Source organism: Heloderma suspectum, chromosome 6, assembly GCF_057233095.1.
Source record: "Heloderma suspectum isolate Gila_16-S chromosome 6, 16-S_ref, whole genome shotgun sequence".
Taxonomy (NCBI): Eukaryota; Metazoa; Chordata; class Lepidosauria; order Squamata; family Helodermatidae; genus Heloderma; species Heloderma suspectum.
Window position 1 is genome coordinate 105,466,328 of NC_139463.1, and position 15,289 is coordinate 105,481,616.

General features: G+C 48.9%; 1 protein-coding gene across 4 annotated transcripts in view; it reads right to left on the reverse strand.

The window, feature by feature from the left end:
* SETD1A (SET domain containing 1A, histone lysine methyltransferase) overlaps nucleotides 1-15,289 on the reverse strand; it is a 45,331-nt gene that overhangs the window by 8,785 nt on the left and 21,257 nt on the right. For all 4 annotated transcript variants that reach the window (XM_084806057.1, XM_084806056.1, XM_084806054.1 and 1 more), the window contains 7 exons: nucleotides 11,168-11,246; nucleotides 10,485-10,778; nucleotides 6,102-7,562; nucleotides 4,852-5,021; nucleotides 3,014-3,124; nucleotides 1,983-2,102; nucleotides 477-614 (listed from right to left, as the gene is read on the reverse strand). In XM_084806057.1, coding sequence (XP_084662183.1) covers nucleotides 477-614; nucleotides 1,983-2,102; nucleotides 3,014-3,124; nucleotides 4,852-5,021; nucleotides 6,102-7,562; nucleotides 10,485-10,778; nucleotides 11,168-11,246 — 2,373 coding nt within the window. The remainder of the gene's footprint in view (nucleotides 1-476; nucleotides 615-1,982; nucleotides 2,103-3,013; nucleotides 3,125-4,851; nucleotides 5,022-6,101; nucleotides 7,563-10,484; nucleotides 10,779-11,167; nucleotides 11,247-15,289) is intronic.

Genomic DNA, 15,289 nt, shown 5'->3' on the forward strand with positions numbered 1-15,289 from the left:
CAACAAGCTAGCTCTATGCCAATGCCAGCACCGCTGCCTCAGCACAAAAGGCACCACTGAGGCACTATTTTGTCACATTATTTCTCTAGAAGCTAAAAGAGCACCACCTCTGGCTTGATTTTTTTGGCCCCCAATGCATGTGTAAAGCTCGAGAACACCAGAAACACTGTGTGCAAAGCAAAGGGGTGCTGGTAACGAGTTCACAGTTGCTACTGGAACTCCAATCATGGTTTATTTTTTATGGTATTGGGGACAGGCTGGCCTAACTCAACGTCTGAGTAATGTTCATATATTAAATCGTAAGCCCCTTGGGGCAGGAGCCTGGGAAGTTTAATTTTTGCTTATTTTACTCTGCAAAACGCTACTTTCATTGACACCACTACATAAACAAGCGTGCTTAATAAGGACAGCACAGGAATGATGCGTGTAAGAGCAATAACAAGGGAGCCTGTTTCTATCATTCCCACACAACTCACCGTGCAGCAGTGGTTGATGAAGCGGGCCAGGTTGCCGCATTTGGTGGCGTCGATGATTGTGTCGTGGTCCACGCGGAAAAGATAGCTGCTCCCAATGCCCTCCTGAGCATATCGCTTCTCACGCATGTCAGCCACCACCTTCAAAATAGAGCGAGTGCGTCAGGGTATTCAGGCATGGTCAGATTTTAACCTGCAGGGCCCGGCCACAAGTTACTCCTTTTGTGGCTTCCAAGCCGGGGTCTACAAGCTGCCGAAGGGAGTCACACAACAACCCTGGCCTGGTGGCAGACTGGGAATCAGCCATTGCAAAGGTAGCCCTGAAGTATCCTCAGCTTGTCTCTGCCTCAGCCTTTTTTGGTGGGACGGGGGAGTGCGGTTGGGTAGAAACAAAGGGAAATAGAGGAAAGGGATAAAACGAAAATCAGCTAAAGAGTAAGCTAAGAGAAAAGGCCTTCAAGAAAAACAGAAGTTGGCGATCTAGTGTAGACAAACTGCCTCAGAGCTAGGCAGGAATGAAACGGAAAGGAGGTTTGCTCCTCCATGAGAGAAGGCTCTTCAGGTCTAATTTACATATCCCTGCCTATTGGAGCAAGTAGGAGTGGCAACCCATCCTAGGATATCCTCCTTCACTTCTGGAAAAATGTATGGGATTGATCATCTCTGAGGTTGAATATGTCAGTCTCTGGGAGGGGGGTTAACAGCTACAAGACTGTTTTCCAGGGCTAAAATGCCATTTGAACACCATCACTGCAGTGCTTTCCACGTGTATGCCCATTATTCAGGGAAAAAATGCAATCGTCTCTCCAAGAACTGCAAAAAAAGTAAGAATTTACTGAATTCATTGTCCAGGACGCAAACAGGCCCTCCCAAGGCAGCAATGAAAAGACAGTCCTGCTCCACAGCATCCCCTAGTGCCAACTGGTTGCATGTGCACATCACCGCCTCAGAAGGGAAAGTGCGACTTCAGTAAGCACGCACAGAGGCCAAGCTTACTTTGGTACCTTCAATTACTCCCCCGCTGCAGCCACCATAACTTAGGCACCTATTCCCCAAAGTCATCACAGTAGGGTTGTTTTTTTTTAAAAAAGCTGGCAATACAACAACAAATATCGGGGGCAGAAAACGGTGGGAGAAGGGCTCAGCTTTTAGAACTTCAAACAGTAGTTAAATCCTGGCACATCCAGAGGCACCAAGGAAAATGTACAGAGGACTGCTGCCCTATAGCACTACCTTCCTTAGAAACTAGCCAAAGCCAGAATGTTTCCAAAAGATGCTTCATCTTTTCTTTTTAAAAAGGGCTAACTTTTGGCGGCTATTGATACATTGCGAAGGAAGGAGGAAGTGTTTGTTTTTAAAACAAAACAAAATTACGCATATAGATCAAGGCTGGGGACAGCCTTTGAACTACATCTATGGTGGTCTCATGTTCTCAAGACACCCCCAGGTAAGATACGAAAGCAGTAGCAATGAAGTGCCATTTCTAAACCTCACCCCTCTGTTGCTCACCTGCCGGATGTTTTGACCCACATACTCGATAACCATCTCATCCGCAGCAATTGGCTCCATGGCAAAGAGGCCCCACTCATGAATCCTACTCCGACCAAACCGTAGCTTCTTCTTCCGGAACTACAGAGAAAGAAGAGGATGGTGGTAAGGAGCGGAATAATGGGTATGGGGTAAGTGAGGTGCTTATTGAGCTGTCCGGAAAAGAAGGGCTATGTCTAGTTCGCATGTGTGTGCATATGGCATAGCATTCAATCTGGATTCCTGACAGCCTCATTTCATTCTGTATAAACTCAGGATTATTAGTCCTCAAGATTCTAGACAAAGGTTTAAAAAACAAAACAAAAGAGCCAGTGTGCCTGATAACTTCTGCCAAATGCAAAAAAAAATTTGTCAGCAAAGATCATCACCTTAACCATTCTGGGCACTTTCAGGATACAGAGTGTTAGTTAACCGTATAAACCCACATAAGAGAAGTGGACAGACTGCTATAGCTGAAGGAATAAGGCTTTTATACTTCAAGTGATCCCATTCCTTTTCCTTCATGGCCCTAGATCCTCAGAGCTCCCACAATGCTTCATTTTTTTGCTCACTTTTGCTTCCAATGGCAGGATCCCCAATTTCACACATGCTCAAGAACTGAAGAGAGAAGATCTTGTGCCAACTGGGTAATATAGCTTTGCTCAGACAATTTAATCTGAGAGTACTACTGGCTACCACACCCTAACTGAGAAATTATTTGTTCTGAACCGTACACAAAGTCTGACAAAATTTTTGTCTGAAAGCCTGCCCTACCTTGCCTCCTAAAGCAGCAACTGCCTGTATCACAGGAATCAACAGCAACTCTGTGAGGAAAGCAGAGCAGCCCCACTCGGCCCAGCAAAATTCTAAGAAGCCTCCACACTAGAAAGGAATGTTCATTGTCCTGTTTCTTCTGAGGGATGGACTAGGATCACATTTCTAATCCCACCTTCTATGGGCTACACCTCCTGCTCCACTCTTTCTACTTTCTTAACAAGACAGTGCTTGGATACCTTAAGCTGGTTAAGTTTTAGAAGGTCACTATCGAGGATGGCAGAGGAGCCAATGGCGCTCAGCAGGCGCCTCTGTTCAGATCGCCGTTCTGACAGGATGCGGTTGGTGCCCTGGGGAGGAAGGGAGAGTTCATTAACATAAATGAATGAAGAAGAGACAGCCACCAAGTCCCACGATCTCATCCACAGATTTACCTAGCTTTGGGGAGGTGATATGCATCAAGGCGGACAGTATCCTTACGTGGCAGTGAAAACAGTACTTGGAATTCTCACATCTATAAAACAATGGCAGAATCATACTGGCCAGAACGATACGCTCAAACTAAGAGAGATTCTTTTCTGCCTTGCATGTTCCATTGCTGGCATTCATAATATCACCCATTAAAATGCCTTAACATAGGAACACAGGAAGCTGCCCTCTATTGCGTCAGACCACTGGTCCAACTAGCTCAGCATTGTCCATACTGACTGGCAGTGCTTCTCTATAGACTTTCAGGCAGAGGAGTTTTTCCTAGCCCTACCTGGATATGCCAGGCATCGAACTTGGGACCCTCTGCATGCAAAGCATGTGCTCTACCAAGCTACGGCCCTTCCCTTTGTAAGAGCTGCATATGAACATTCTCTTATGGCCAAAAATCACAGACCTCCCCCGCTGCTATTGCTCCCTCTCCAGCCGCCCCCTATGCTCTTCGTTTTGTCACAGACATGGTGGAGCCAACATATGTACCTATGCTTCACGTAACAGCGACAAATCATGGGGTGATTAACTCATGATTTGCTGCAGTGCATGCCGGGCCATTCTGAATATTCAACCCCTGACTGGGCCCATCAGAGGTTGCCATGTGACACCCAAATCCGGACACTATAGGTTAATCATGGGTTAAACAACTCAGTTAACCTAACTACTAATTGTAGATTAACTGTGGGTTCTTTAACCTATGATTAACCTATAATGTCCGGGTTTGGACATCACGTAGCAACCCCTGATCAGCCCATTTGGGAGATGAATATTCAAAAACGCTGTGGAATGTGCCTGGCACACGCTGCAGCAAATTGTGGGTTAACTAACCCATGATTTACCACTGTTACATGCAAACAGGCCCATAATGTACATACTTATTGTAGACAGTTGCTTACAGGGGACAAAAGATGGTGAAACAATGACTGCAAATGCTGTTGCTTTTCCAATTACTGGGCAAAATGAATTTGCAGTCCCATGCCTGATATAAAGAGGAGAGCATCATCTACATTACTTCCAGGGTTTGTGTATAAGCTGCAATTCTGCAGAAGTGCAGGGTTTCATGTGTGTTTTCTGCTTCCAAAGAATCTCAGATTGTGTTTTTCAAAACAAAGTTGCTAGCTCTTGTGGTTGCAAGGATATACCTACGAACTTGTGGGAAATGCCTAAGATGTTGGAGGAGTTGCTGAAGAACATTCCCCATAGTTGGGAGTCAAGTTGTTAGCACCATGTCCTAATTCTTTGCCTGTCACCATGATTAGGAGAAGCAGAATTAGGCTTTAATAATAAAAACTGCTAAGTAATTCATACAAATTAAGAAAAACCATGGCGAAAAATCACTTAACCTGCACAATACATATAGGTCACAGAATTCAGCTTCTCTTATCACAGAATCAGGATTCCCTTGGTGTAGAATATTTATTTTCAATGCGGAATATGCCCAGTCCTTTTCTCTTTCCAAAATACGCACCTGCCCACAATCTTCATTCCCCAATAATAACTCTTGTTCTAGGGTTACTACTACACTGCAAAATGACCACGCACTCAGGGATGGGTGGGAAGACGTACAGAGGACACATCTCAGCAAAATGGATCAGACCTGTGTATCAGCAGCATCCAGCTGCTGCGCAGTGGCCGGGCACACATCAAGGTACTTGTCCTTCTCTTTCTTGCTGATGTGATAATAGCCCTCGCTGCGGGCACAGCCTGTTTGGTGCTCCCGCAGGTCAGATGACTTCCGCTTCCGCTTCGGGTTTGCAATGTTTGTGAGTGGAGGCGGGGGAAGTTAAGGAGAAAAAAGAAAACATGCAGCAAGGGGAGAGTGAAACAAGGAGATGGACAACAAGCCCCACATATAACCTCTTGTGTTTGGGCCAAACAAGCAACTTTCCCTCTTTTTGAGGCCTTGGACTAAAGGAGAGTGGGGGGAAGGGGGTTGGACTCGATGGTTTTATAGACCCCTTCCAACCCTATTATTCTATGATTCTATGAAGGCTTCCATATATACCTCTCCCACATTAGCAGAACTGGAATTTTATTTCTCCTGGAGGAAAATGACTGAGGGAGAAAAAAGGAAACCAAATAGCCTCCCCATTTCCCATCGTACTACAACTGTCCCAAATCTAACCAAGCAGCCCTCGAGTAAGACAGGCTCTAAAAAAAGCAAGTGCCACAACAGAGTGAATAGCCTGTAGACTTCACATGCTATTCAATGTACTGTGACTTTGCTTTTGTTTAAGATATTTAAAAAAATGTATATATTTTCTGCATTTTGTTTTAATTTTCCTGAATCTTTGGGATGAAGCACAGTGAGGATGATAAAAATGATAGTAGTCCCATGATCTGCTAGCAGCTGCAGGATTGGACAGTTTTCACAAAAAGTCTAGCAATATTCCATTACCAACCAAATAAGTCAAATATTAGGAGTCTGAGCAGCTGCCAGATAGGGCCTGTACTTCCCCACTTATGAAGTAACCCAGCTGCCTTAGCCACTGTGCATGCCTTACAAAACAAGGGTCACCAAGTTCTATAGCCTACATTTGGTAGAACCCCCTTGAATTTGCACAATATAGTCTAATCATGGGAACAGGAAGGATGGAAAAGTATACCCGTGCTACAGACTTAAATTGGTCTAATAATCATTCCTTCTTCCTAGAGAATTACAGTTATTTCAGGGGGGAGGTCTAGGCATCTCAAAAGAGAGAATTCTCAGCAGGTCTCACCAAACTACAATTCTCAGAAATCTTTGGGAGAAGCTACAGTAGTCAAAATGGTATAAAACTAAACTAAGTCTATAGTGCAGATACACCCCTCCAGTATATCAACTGCCTTCAGCTCCAGGAAGGATATTGGTGTGGTGGACCCAGTGAGTGTCATTCAGCCAGTCTGTGCTGTTGTCCTCATGCAGCAGGCGCTCGTACGTCAGCCGCAAGTACTTCATGTCCTCCAAGTCTAGCCCTGAGTTCCAGATGTCGTACAAGATTGTCATTTGTTCAAACTCACTGCGCGTCTCAAAGACAGGGGGTGGAGGAGGTGGCTGGGCTGGGGTGCGCTTGTGTGAGTGGGAGCGCAAGGATCTCCTACGAATCTCCCCTTCGTCGCTGCTGTCAGCACTGTCTTCATCCTCTTCCTCCTCCTCCTCTTCGCTCTCTGAAGGGAACAGGTCCTCAGGCCCAAAGGGCAGCGGCCCCGGGTCCTTTATTGCCTCCTCCTTGAGCCAGTGGGGATGCTTCTTGGCCTGATGTTGCTGCTCGGGGACAATGGCCTTGGTCTTCTCAGCAGGCGGGGGAAGTGGAGGAGGCAGCGCCACGAGGTCGCCCACATCAGGCTCTGCTTTGAGCTCGCTGGCGTCTGCCACCACCTCCTCGGGAGCCTCCAGGACCTCGCCAATGTGCTCGCTGTACACCTCCACCCCCAACAGGTCAGCAGAGCTGAGCAACACTGCCTCGTCTGGCTTGCGGGCAGCCGCCACTGGCGGTGCACGGACAGCCATGGCATAGTTATGCTCCATCAGAATGCTGCTGACTTCGAGGGACAGCGCAGGAGGTGGCAGCGGGGCCTTGGGCTCCTCAGCCTCATCTGAGGTCTCCGTCTCCTCAGAGTCTTCACTGCCTGCACCAACAGGCATCTTGAGAGCCACATCCGCCAACACAGCCAGGTCGGGTTGATTTGCCAGCTCTAGCAGCGAGGAAGCCCCCATGTGTTCACGGATGCGCAGTCTGTCTTCTTCTGGGTGCTGAGGTGCCCGCAAGGGTTCTGAGCTCCGGGAGCGGGAGCGGCCTCGGGAGCGACCAGCCGGCAGCAGCTCTTCCGACCAACACTTTACAAGGGAAGCGTGGTCTGCTGGCAGGTTGCTGATTGTTCTTTGGCTGGCTTTGGGGGGCTCCCGCTTGCGGCTGGTAGCAGTCACTGGCTTCACTGGGGACGTTGTGGGAGGCAGGGAGCAGGCCACTCGAGTTGGGGCATCTGAGGTTAAGGACACTTGGGGTGGTAGCATGGGTTCCACAGGCACTAATGGGGGTTGTGCTTCCTCTGTGGGGGGAGGAGGAGGGGGTGGTGGCAGCAGAACAGCTGCAGGTGGCAATTCAGGTGGCTTGTCCAAGACCCCCTTGATCTCATCATCCTCACCAGAAGCTGAGAAGGAAACAGTTTTCCGGCGTTTCTTGGGTGGTGGTAGCAGTGGGATGGGTGAGGAAGGACGCCCTTCTGGCCTGGGTCGGTCTTCCAGCACTGTTCCAACATCCTTCTCCTCTGGTGGTGGTGCTGGCATGGTATCCATCTGAGGAGTAGGCTTCTCCTCTACCACATGGCCTAGATGAAAGAATAAATTGTATGCTAGCTGTATACAGAGTTTTTGAGGCCCTTCCTCAATACAGGGGGGTAGGCGCTCAGATTGCAGTCTCTAACACTGTAGCCACATGAAACTGTCGCTTCCACTAGTCTGAGCAATTCAGACAAGGAGGGGTTGACATGTTCATGCAATCTTGTTTATAAATTTCTACTGCACATGATTGCCAGTGGCCTTAAGAAAGTGTACAACAAAATGAAAACCACCTCCATAAAAGCAGCAGAAACAAATGAAATCAGTCCTTAAAAAAAAATTAAGAACATCTACAAGCCAGCACAGGGCAATTAAACAGTCTGAGACATTACTACAAACTATTAAAGCAAGGGTATTGAACAACTTTCAGCCCGAGGGCCAAATTCCATTTCGGAGAAGCTCTCGGGGGCCGCATTCCAGTGATGGGCAGTGCCAAAGGCAAAAGGGTGGGGCCAAAATCACCAGCATATTTTAGCTTAAATCTCTTATTGCCAGTAATTTAGCCTTAGGAGAGGCATTTCAATCTTTTAGAATGGGAAAAACTTCACAAAAATGAAGAAACCACCAAATGATCAGTAGTTGGGGGAAAGGGAGTAGGGGAAGGGAGTATGGCCATCTGAAGAGCCCCAGAGGCCGGACTGGGACCCCAGAAGGGCTGGATTTGCCCCCTGGGTCTGAAGTTCTGTACCCCTGCATTAAAGTCATGGGAGAACAGGACAGACTCTGCCTAGCATCTAAAGACATTGGCAAAGACAACACGAGGTACACTATGTAGGGAGTTCCATAGTCTCGACAACACCGCTGAAGAGGCCCTTCCTTCATTAGCCACCTGTCTAACCTCCAACACTTCTATTTGGCTTATTCCCAATAGGTTCAATATACCTGCTGCATTATCTGGAGATATGGAAATCTGGGACGAGTCAAGGCTTTGCAGTGCCCTTTATTCATATCTCAGCATTTTATATTATGTACCAAACCTGGGAGGCATGAGGTTTATACCATCCTACACATTTTTAACTGTATGGGGACGATCAGCATATTCACCATTTAAACATTCAGTGGCAATAATTATGGTCACTATTTTCCACATATAGTAGGTCTGCAATGTTAAACTGAAACAATTAAAGTTTTGTGGATTGGTTTAAACAAAAAGCCCCAATGGTGCACTACCCTCAGGAGAAGGGCGGGGGGAATCTCTCTCACTTATATATACAGAGTTCCACAGAAGGCTAGGAGTAGGAATGCAAAATGAGGCAGAAATGTCGAACAAGCTCCTGAAAGTCACTGGAGTAAGATGATGATTGATACTTCCCATATTTTGTTTTACAGGAGGAATGGGGAACCTGGCCCACAGGGGTTCCCCATCCAGCCCACCATCTTCTTCCCCAGGCCCTGCTCACTCTCTCCAAGCAAGGAATATCTCTTAACGCTGATCAGTTGATTGGAAATAAAAGATTGTCCCTGCTGTTCCCTCCTTGCATTGCATTTAGCCATGCTTTTAAAAGCCTACTTGCTGTGTGTGTGTGTGGGGGGGGTGTTTTGGGGGGTTGCTGCTGGGGAGGCAAGGGCTAGCCCTCCCTGAATGAGGCATAGGGGTGATTTTCATGGTGGCTGGGGGGGCTGTTGCTGCAATCAGGCTTTTAAAAAGCCTAATTGTCATAGAGGGGCATTTTCAGGAGGGAGGTGTGTGTTCTGTCTATGTGTTGTGTGTGGAGGGAGGGAGGAAGAAAGAAATGGGGTCTGGGCAATTACGTCAGGGTGGCACACGTAGCAGTGGGTGTTCCCATCCACTACTGGCATACTACTGCTGACTAGCTTGCCTGAAGTCAATTTGGCCCTTGGGCCAAAATAGGTTCCTTATCCTTGCTTCACAACAGCTATCAAAGCAGGCGTTCATTCTTTGGGGAAAATTTATCCAAAAAATTACTTCAGTATTATGCTTTAACTGTTCCAGTAAAATCATCTCACTTTCCCTTTCTCACTCATGACACCATATTCCTGATTTGGTTCATTTGCCTTCTGCCCCCATTGATGTTCTCATTAGGGTGCAAAGAAAATAAAATTAAAAAGAAAAGTTCTGAGAAGGCTTTTATCCATTTTGGCTTTAGGCATGTACAAAAAAAATCAATCAATGGATTGAATAAAAAGCTTAGATGATTAAAAAACTACAATTTATTTAATTGGAGTGACCAACCCTAAGATAGTTGCTGTAATATTCATCTAGCACCCTCTAGGAACATCACACTTTACAACTGACAGGACTCTATCCCAAGGTGCCTACCTTCTAAAATTGACTGACAAGAAACAGGCCGTGGAGGGAAATCGAGGCAAGAGTATGTGATTATTTCAGCTACATACACTTTAGCTGAGTTACAGTAGTGTTTGGGGACTAAGGAATTGTACCAAAGACTTCACGGAAAAGGTGAGTTTGGAAGAGGAATGTGAAGGAAGGTAGGTCATAGAGGACTTTGAAGGTAAAAGAGCTTGTGTGGGATCTGGGAGCCGACAGGAAGCCAATGTTGGGGGGCTTTGGGAGGAAAGAGGAGGATGGTTAGTCTTGGACATATTGAATCCGAGACAATGATAAAGCATCCAAGTGGAAATATCACAGGGGCATTAGGAGATGCGTGACTGAATGGAGGGAGAAACCTCTGGGGTAGAGAGGTAGAGTTGGCTGTAAATCAACATACAGGTGGTACTGAAAGGAATAGGATGAGTTTCCCAGGGGTACATGTGCTTCAACCAGCCCTGTGTTTTTGGAGCTAACAAGTGCATACGTGGCAATCCACACCATGGCCTCCAAAATTCTGGAATTGCAACAGGCCCAGGTTCTCTCAATCTTTCCCACCCTTTATCGCAGCAAGCATGATAGAGCTCCACCTGGGAAGGGGCCAGGGCTGTAGGCTTCTCACCTTGGAGCAGAGTGGCTTCTAGTTTCTTCTTGCCGAGCTCAGCATCTGTTGCTTGGCATGCTTTCTCCTCCGTGACTCTCAATGGCTCCGTGGGGCAGCTCTCCAAGGCAGATCCATCCATTTCTTCCATGCTCTCAGCCTCCTCTTCCTCCTCCTCCTCCTCCTCAGAGGAGGAGGATGACGAGGAGGAAGAGGAGGAGGAGGAAGAGCTGCTCTCTGAATCAGATGTGCTGTCGCTGTCCTCAGACTCTTCGTACAGAGAATACCTGGAAGACCCATCGCTCTCACCTTCATCTGTACAAAGGATAAAGGGACAGAATGGACTATTGTTACGGCCTGCGTGAATTGTGCATGTGCCACACTTCAATGGGGAGCATTAGCGGAGTGCAGAATGTGGTCCTGGCCCAGAATCTACCTTCCAAAGTACCTCAGGCTTCCATTTTTATTTTTAAAAAGAAGAGTACCATTCTAGTCCTCATGCAAGAGCAAACCCCCTAAATACAGGTGGCAGTATGATTCATAGATTAAAAATGATACTGATCAGAGAAGTTCCTAAATCTTTTGATCTCCACATAAACAAAAAACTGTTATTAAGGCTAGCATTCATTATGCCATGTTATCAATACTGCATGGTGACTGCCAGGTACTGAGCAACCTACTCTCCACTGCCAATTAGGAAATACCTTCAGATTCCTCATCCTTTGCACTGCGTCCCCTGGCACCTTTTTTATCGTCCTCCCTCCGCCGCTCTTCCTCTTCCTCCTATGAAGACAGGAGAATAAAGTTTCGCAAGGCTAACTCCTTCAAGAAGCCTCTCACCAGGCGAAAGGTATGTATAGAAAAGGTTGGCTTCAATTACGAGTCTCTGAGTGGTTGGGAGCAGACAGGCAGAACCAATCCAAAAAGGAACTTTAAGTCCAGCAGAATGATTTGGACTGCAACAGCAAGTGGGGAAGAATTCCCCTTTTGGAGCTTCCTCAGCTGCTGAAGAGTAGCAGGGAGAGAGTAGATGGGGGAGCAGAAAAAAGGAAAGGGTGGGAATCTTCAGCAGCAATAGCAGCCGAGGAGTCCAACATGCCAGTGACATGAGACAGAGGCAGGCAATAGCAACAGTACATCATGCTTTGTGTTCACTGACAGACATGGAAGAGAGATGGCATGTTGAGGAGCATAGCAGGAGATGGTTATGACAATTGTAGGAAAGGAAAAGTGAAAGCCCTGCTGGGGCTCGAAAAGTCACCTGGCCAGGAACAATGAGTAAAGGGGCCAGGGTCTGCAGGAGAAGCCACCACTAAACAGGGAAGAGGAATGCCTGCTGCTGCTGTGCCCAGTGTGGCTGCTGCTGCCACCAACACCAGTCCTTCCCTGCAGACGTCTGCCCAGCAGACCGCCAGTCCCTGCAGGACCAGGCCCCCAGGTACTGAGCCAGCTGTGCTGACTGCTTCCACCTGCCCCGTCCTGGAGGGGCTATATGAGCTGGCTGGCTGAGGTGGCCTGGGAGAGTCAGGGTCTGCAGGAGAAGCTGCCACCATAGGGGAAGAGGGCGGGCAGGCCTAACTGCTGCCGCCACCTCTGCCACCGCCACCACCACCACCACCACCACCACCACCACCACTGAATCCTGCCTGGCAGTATTTTTAAAGGGGATTTAAAAAAAAAAATTGTTGGTGGGGGGTGGGTTTTTGGGGGGATTCTGTTGTGTTTTTAGGGGTGGGTAGCCTGCCTGATAGGCGGGAGTGAGGGGGCATGTGTCCACCTGATGGAGGCAGTGGGGGGAGTGCTGGGGGCCAGACTATACTGAGGTTGGGCGGCAGGCACTGGCGGAGCGCTGGGGCAGGCCACGCCAGGTAAGGGGAACAAGGGAGAGATGTGTAGTATTTGTCCCCTGTTCCAGGCCTGCCCAGAGCCAAAGGTTGACTGGGGGAGGCGTGACCCCATCTTCTGGCCTTCGATTGCTGCTCTGCAATGCCAGCTCTGTTACCCAGAAAACATCCCTCATCCGTGACATGATCCTGGATGAGGGTGCGGACCTGGCATGTATTACGGAGACCTGGCTGGCTGAGGCTGCTGCTCCAACTCTTGCGGCCATGTGTCCAGCTGGATTTTCGTATGCACAGCAGCCGAGGGCTGGGGATCGGGGAGGGGGAGTGGCTGTTATCTACCGAGAGTCCTTGGTCTTCACCAGACCCCCTCTCCGGGAGACCAAGGTTGCTGAGTGCATGTACTGGAGGTTGGGCCCGAAGGGCAGTCTGGAGATTCTGCTTGTGTACCGTCCACCCCGCTGCATGACTGACTCCCTGGCCGAGGTGCTTGAGGTGGTCTCTGATGTGCGTGTGCAGTCCCCTAACTTATTGGTGTTGGGGGACTTCAACGTACATTTGGAGGCCGTCCTCACAGGGGCACTTTGGGACTTCATGGAGGCCATGGCTTCCCGGGAGCTGCACCCTATTCCAACTGGGCCCACCCATGTAGCTGGTCATGCAATAGACCTTGTGTTCGTTTCTAGAGAACCAGGGAGTAACCTGGAAGTCGGGGGTATATCCACCACCCCCTTGTCATGGTCAGATCACTATCTGGTGACGTTAGACTTCTTGGTTCCACAACTCCTCCGCAGGGGTGGAGGACCCATTAAAATGGTCCGCCCCAGGCATCTTATGGATCTGAATGGATTCCTGAATGCACTTGGGGATTCTCTGGAGCACACCAACAGCCACTCGGTCAAGACCCTAGTAGGTGGCTGGAATGCTGCAATCACTGGGGCATTAGAGTGGGTGGCTCCGAAATGCCCTCTCCCCCTGAACAGGGCTTGGACTGCACCATGGCTCGATCTGCAGTTACGAGCTCTGAAACAGGAGGTGAGATGGCTAGAGCGCTGGTGGCGGAAGCCTCGCTCCAAAGACGATCAGACACAGGCTAGAGCTGTATCTTCAGCCTACCATGTGGTGGTGAAGGCAGCGAAAAAGGAATATTATGCTGCCTCTATTGCGTCTGCAGAGTGCTGTCCCAGGAGGCTGTTCCAGGTGGTCCGGAGCCTGGTCGGTCCAGTGGCTCTGGAACTGCTGGAGCATTCTAAAGCGTCCTGCGAGGCCTTGGCAAGGCACTTTGCAGATGAAATTGATCGGATTAGGAGTGTTATTCCGTGAGCTCTGGATACGGTTCGTGAGCAAGACGCAGCCTGTGGCAAACCAGTTTTGTGGGATCGGTTCCAGCTTCCTTCTGATGAAGTGGACAAGGTGCTTTCATCTGTAAGGCCGACCACCAGCTTACTTGATCCTTGTCCATCTTGGCTCATTATGGGCTGCAGAGAGAGACTGGGTGAGGGGATCAGGGCGGTGGTGGACGCCTCCCTTGAGGAAGGAGTGATGCCATCAGCCCTCAAGGAGGCAGTGATAAGACCACTCTTAAAGAAGCCCTCTTTGGATTCCCAAGTTCTGAACAACTTTTGCCCAGTCTTGAATCTGCCATTTTGGGGCAAGGTGATTGAGCGGGTGGCGGCGATGCAGTTGAAGGCACACTTGGAAGAAGCAGATTATCTTGATCCATTTCAGTCAGATTTCAGGCCTGGGCATGGGACAGAAACAGCCTTGGTCGTCTTGGTGGATGATATGAGGAGGGCTCTGGATAGGGGCGAATGCTCCTTCCTTGTTCTCCTTGACCTCTCAGTGGCTTTTGATACCATTGACCGCGGTATCCTCCTGGACCGCCTGGAGGAGTTGGGCATTGGAGACACCGTATTGCGGTGGTTCCGGTCCTTCCTCTCCAGCAGGTACCAGAGGGTAGCACTGGGAGAGGAGGTTTCGGACCCATGGCCACTCACTTGTGGGGTGCCACAGGGTTCCATCCTCTCCCCGATGCTATTTAACATCTATGTGAAGCCACTGGGGGCTATCATCAGGAGGTTTGGGGTGTGGTGTCATCAATATGCGGATGACACGCAGCTCTACCTCTCGTTCAAATCTTCACCAAGGTTGGCTGTAGAATCCCTGTCCAAATGTCTGGAGACGGCAAGTGGCTGGACGGGGAGGAATAAGCTGAAGCTGAAGCCTGGCAAGACCAAGGTACTTTTGGTGGGAGACAAGAGGAGGCTGGGGGATGTTGACCTGGTGTTGAATGGGGTACGGCTACCCTTGAAAGACCAGGTCCTCAGCCTGGGGGTCATTTTGGACTCCCAGCTGTCCATGGAGGCTCAGGTGTCAACTGTGAACCGGACAGCGCTGTACCAACTCCATCTGATACGGCGGCTGCGCCCCTTCCTTCCTGACCATCTGCTCCCATCGGTAGTACATGCCCTGGTCTCCTCTCATTTAGACTACTGTAATGCGCTCTAAGTGGGGTTACCCTTGAAGATGGTTCGGAAGCTGCAGCTGATACAGCTTGCCTGATTAAAGGCAGCCGCTGGCGAGATCACATCACTCCAGTGCTGAAGGAGTTGCACTGGTTACCAGTTGTTTTCCGGGCCAAATTCAAGGTGTTGGTTTTGACCTTTAAAACTTCATATGGTTCCGGCCCAGCCTATCTTAAGGAGCGCCTCCAGCAATACCAGACAGGCTGCATAACAAGATCAGCCTTGGATGGCCTTCTCTCTGTCCCATCAGCCAGGACAGCTAGACTGGTGGGGATGAGGGAGAGGGCCTTCTCTGTGGTGGCCCCCACTCTGTGGAACTCCCTCCCTAGGGAACTCCGCCATGCCCCCTCTTTAATGAGCTTCCACCACGCATTAAAAACGTGGTTGTTCCGGCAGGCACTTAGGGAGGGTTAGGGTATTTTTTTACAAAATAACGTTTTCTAAATTTTATTGTTTTAAA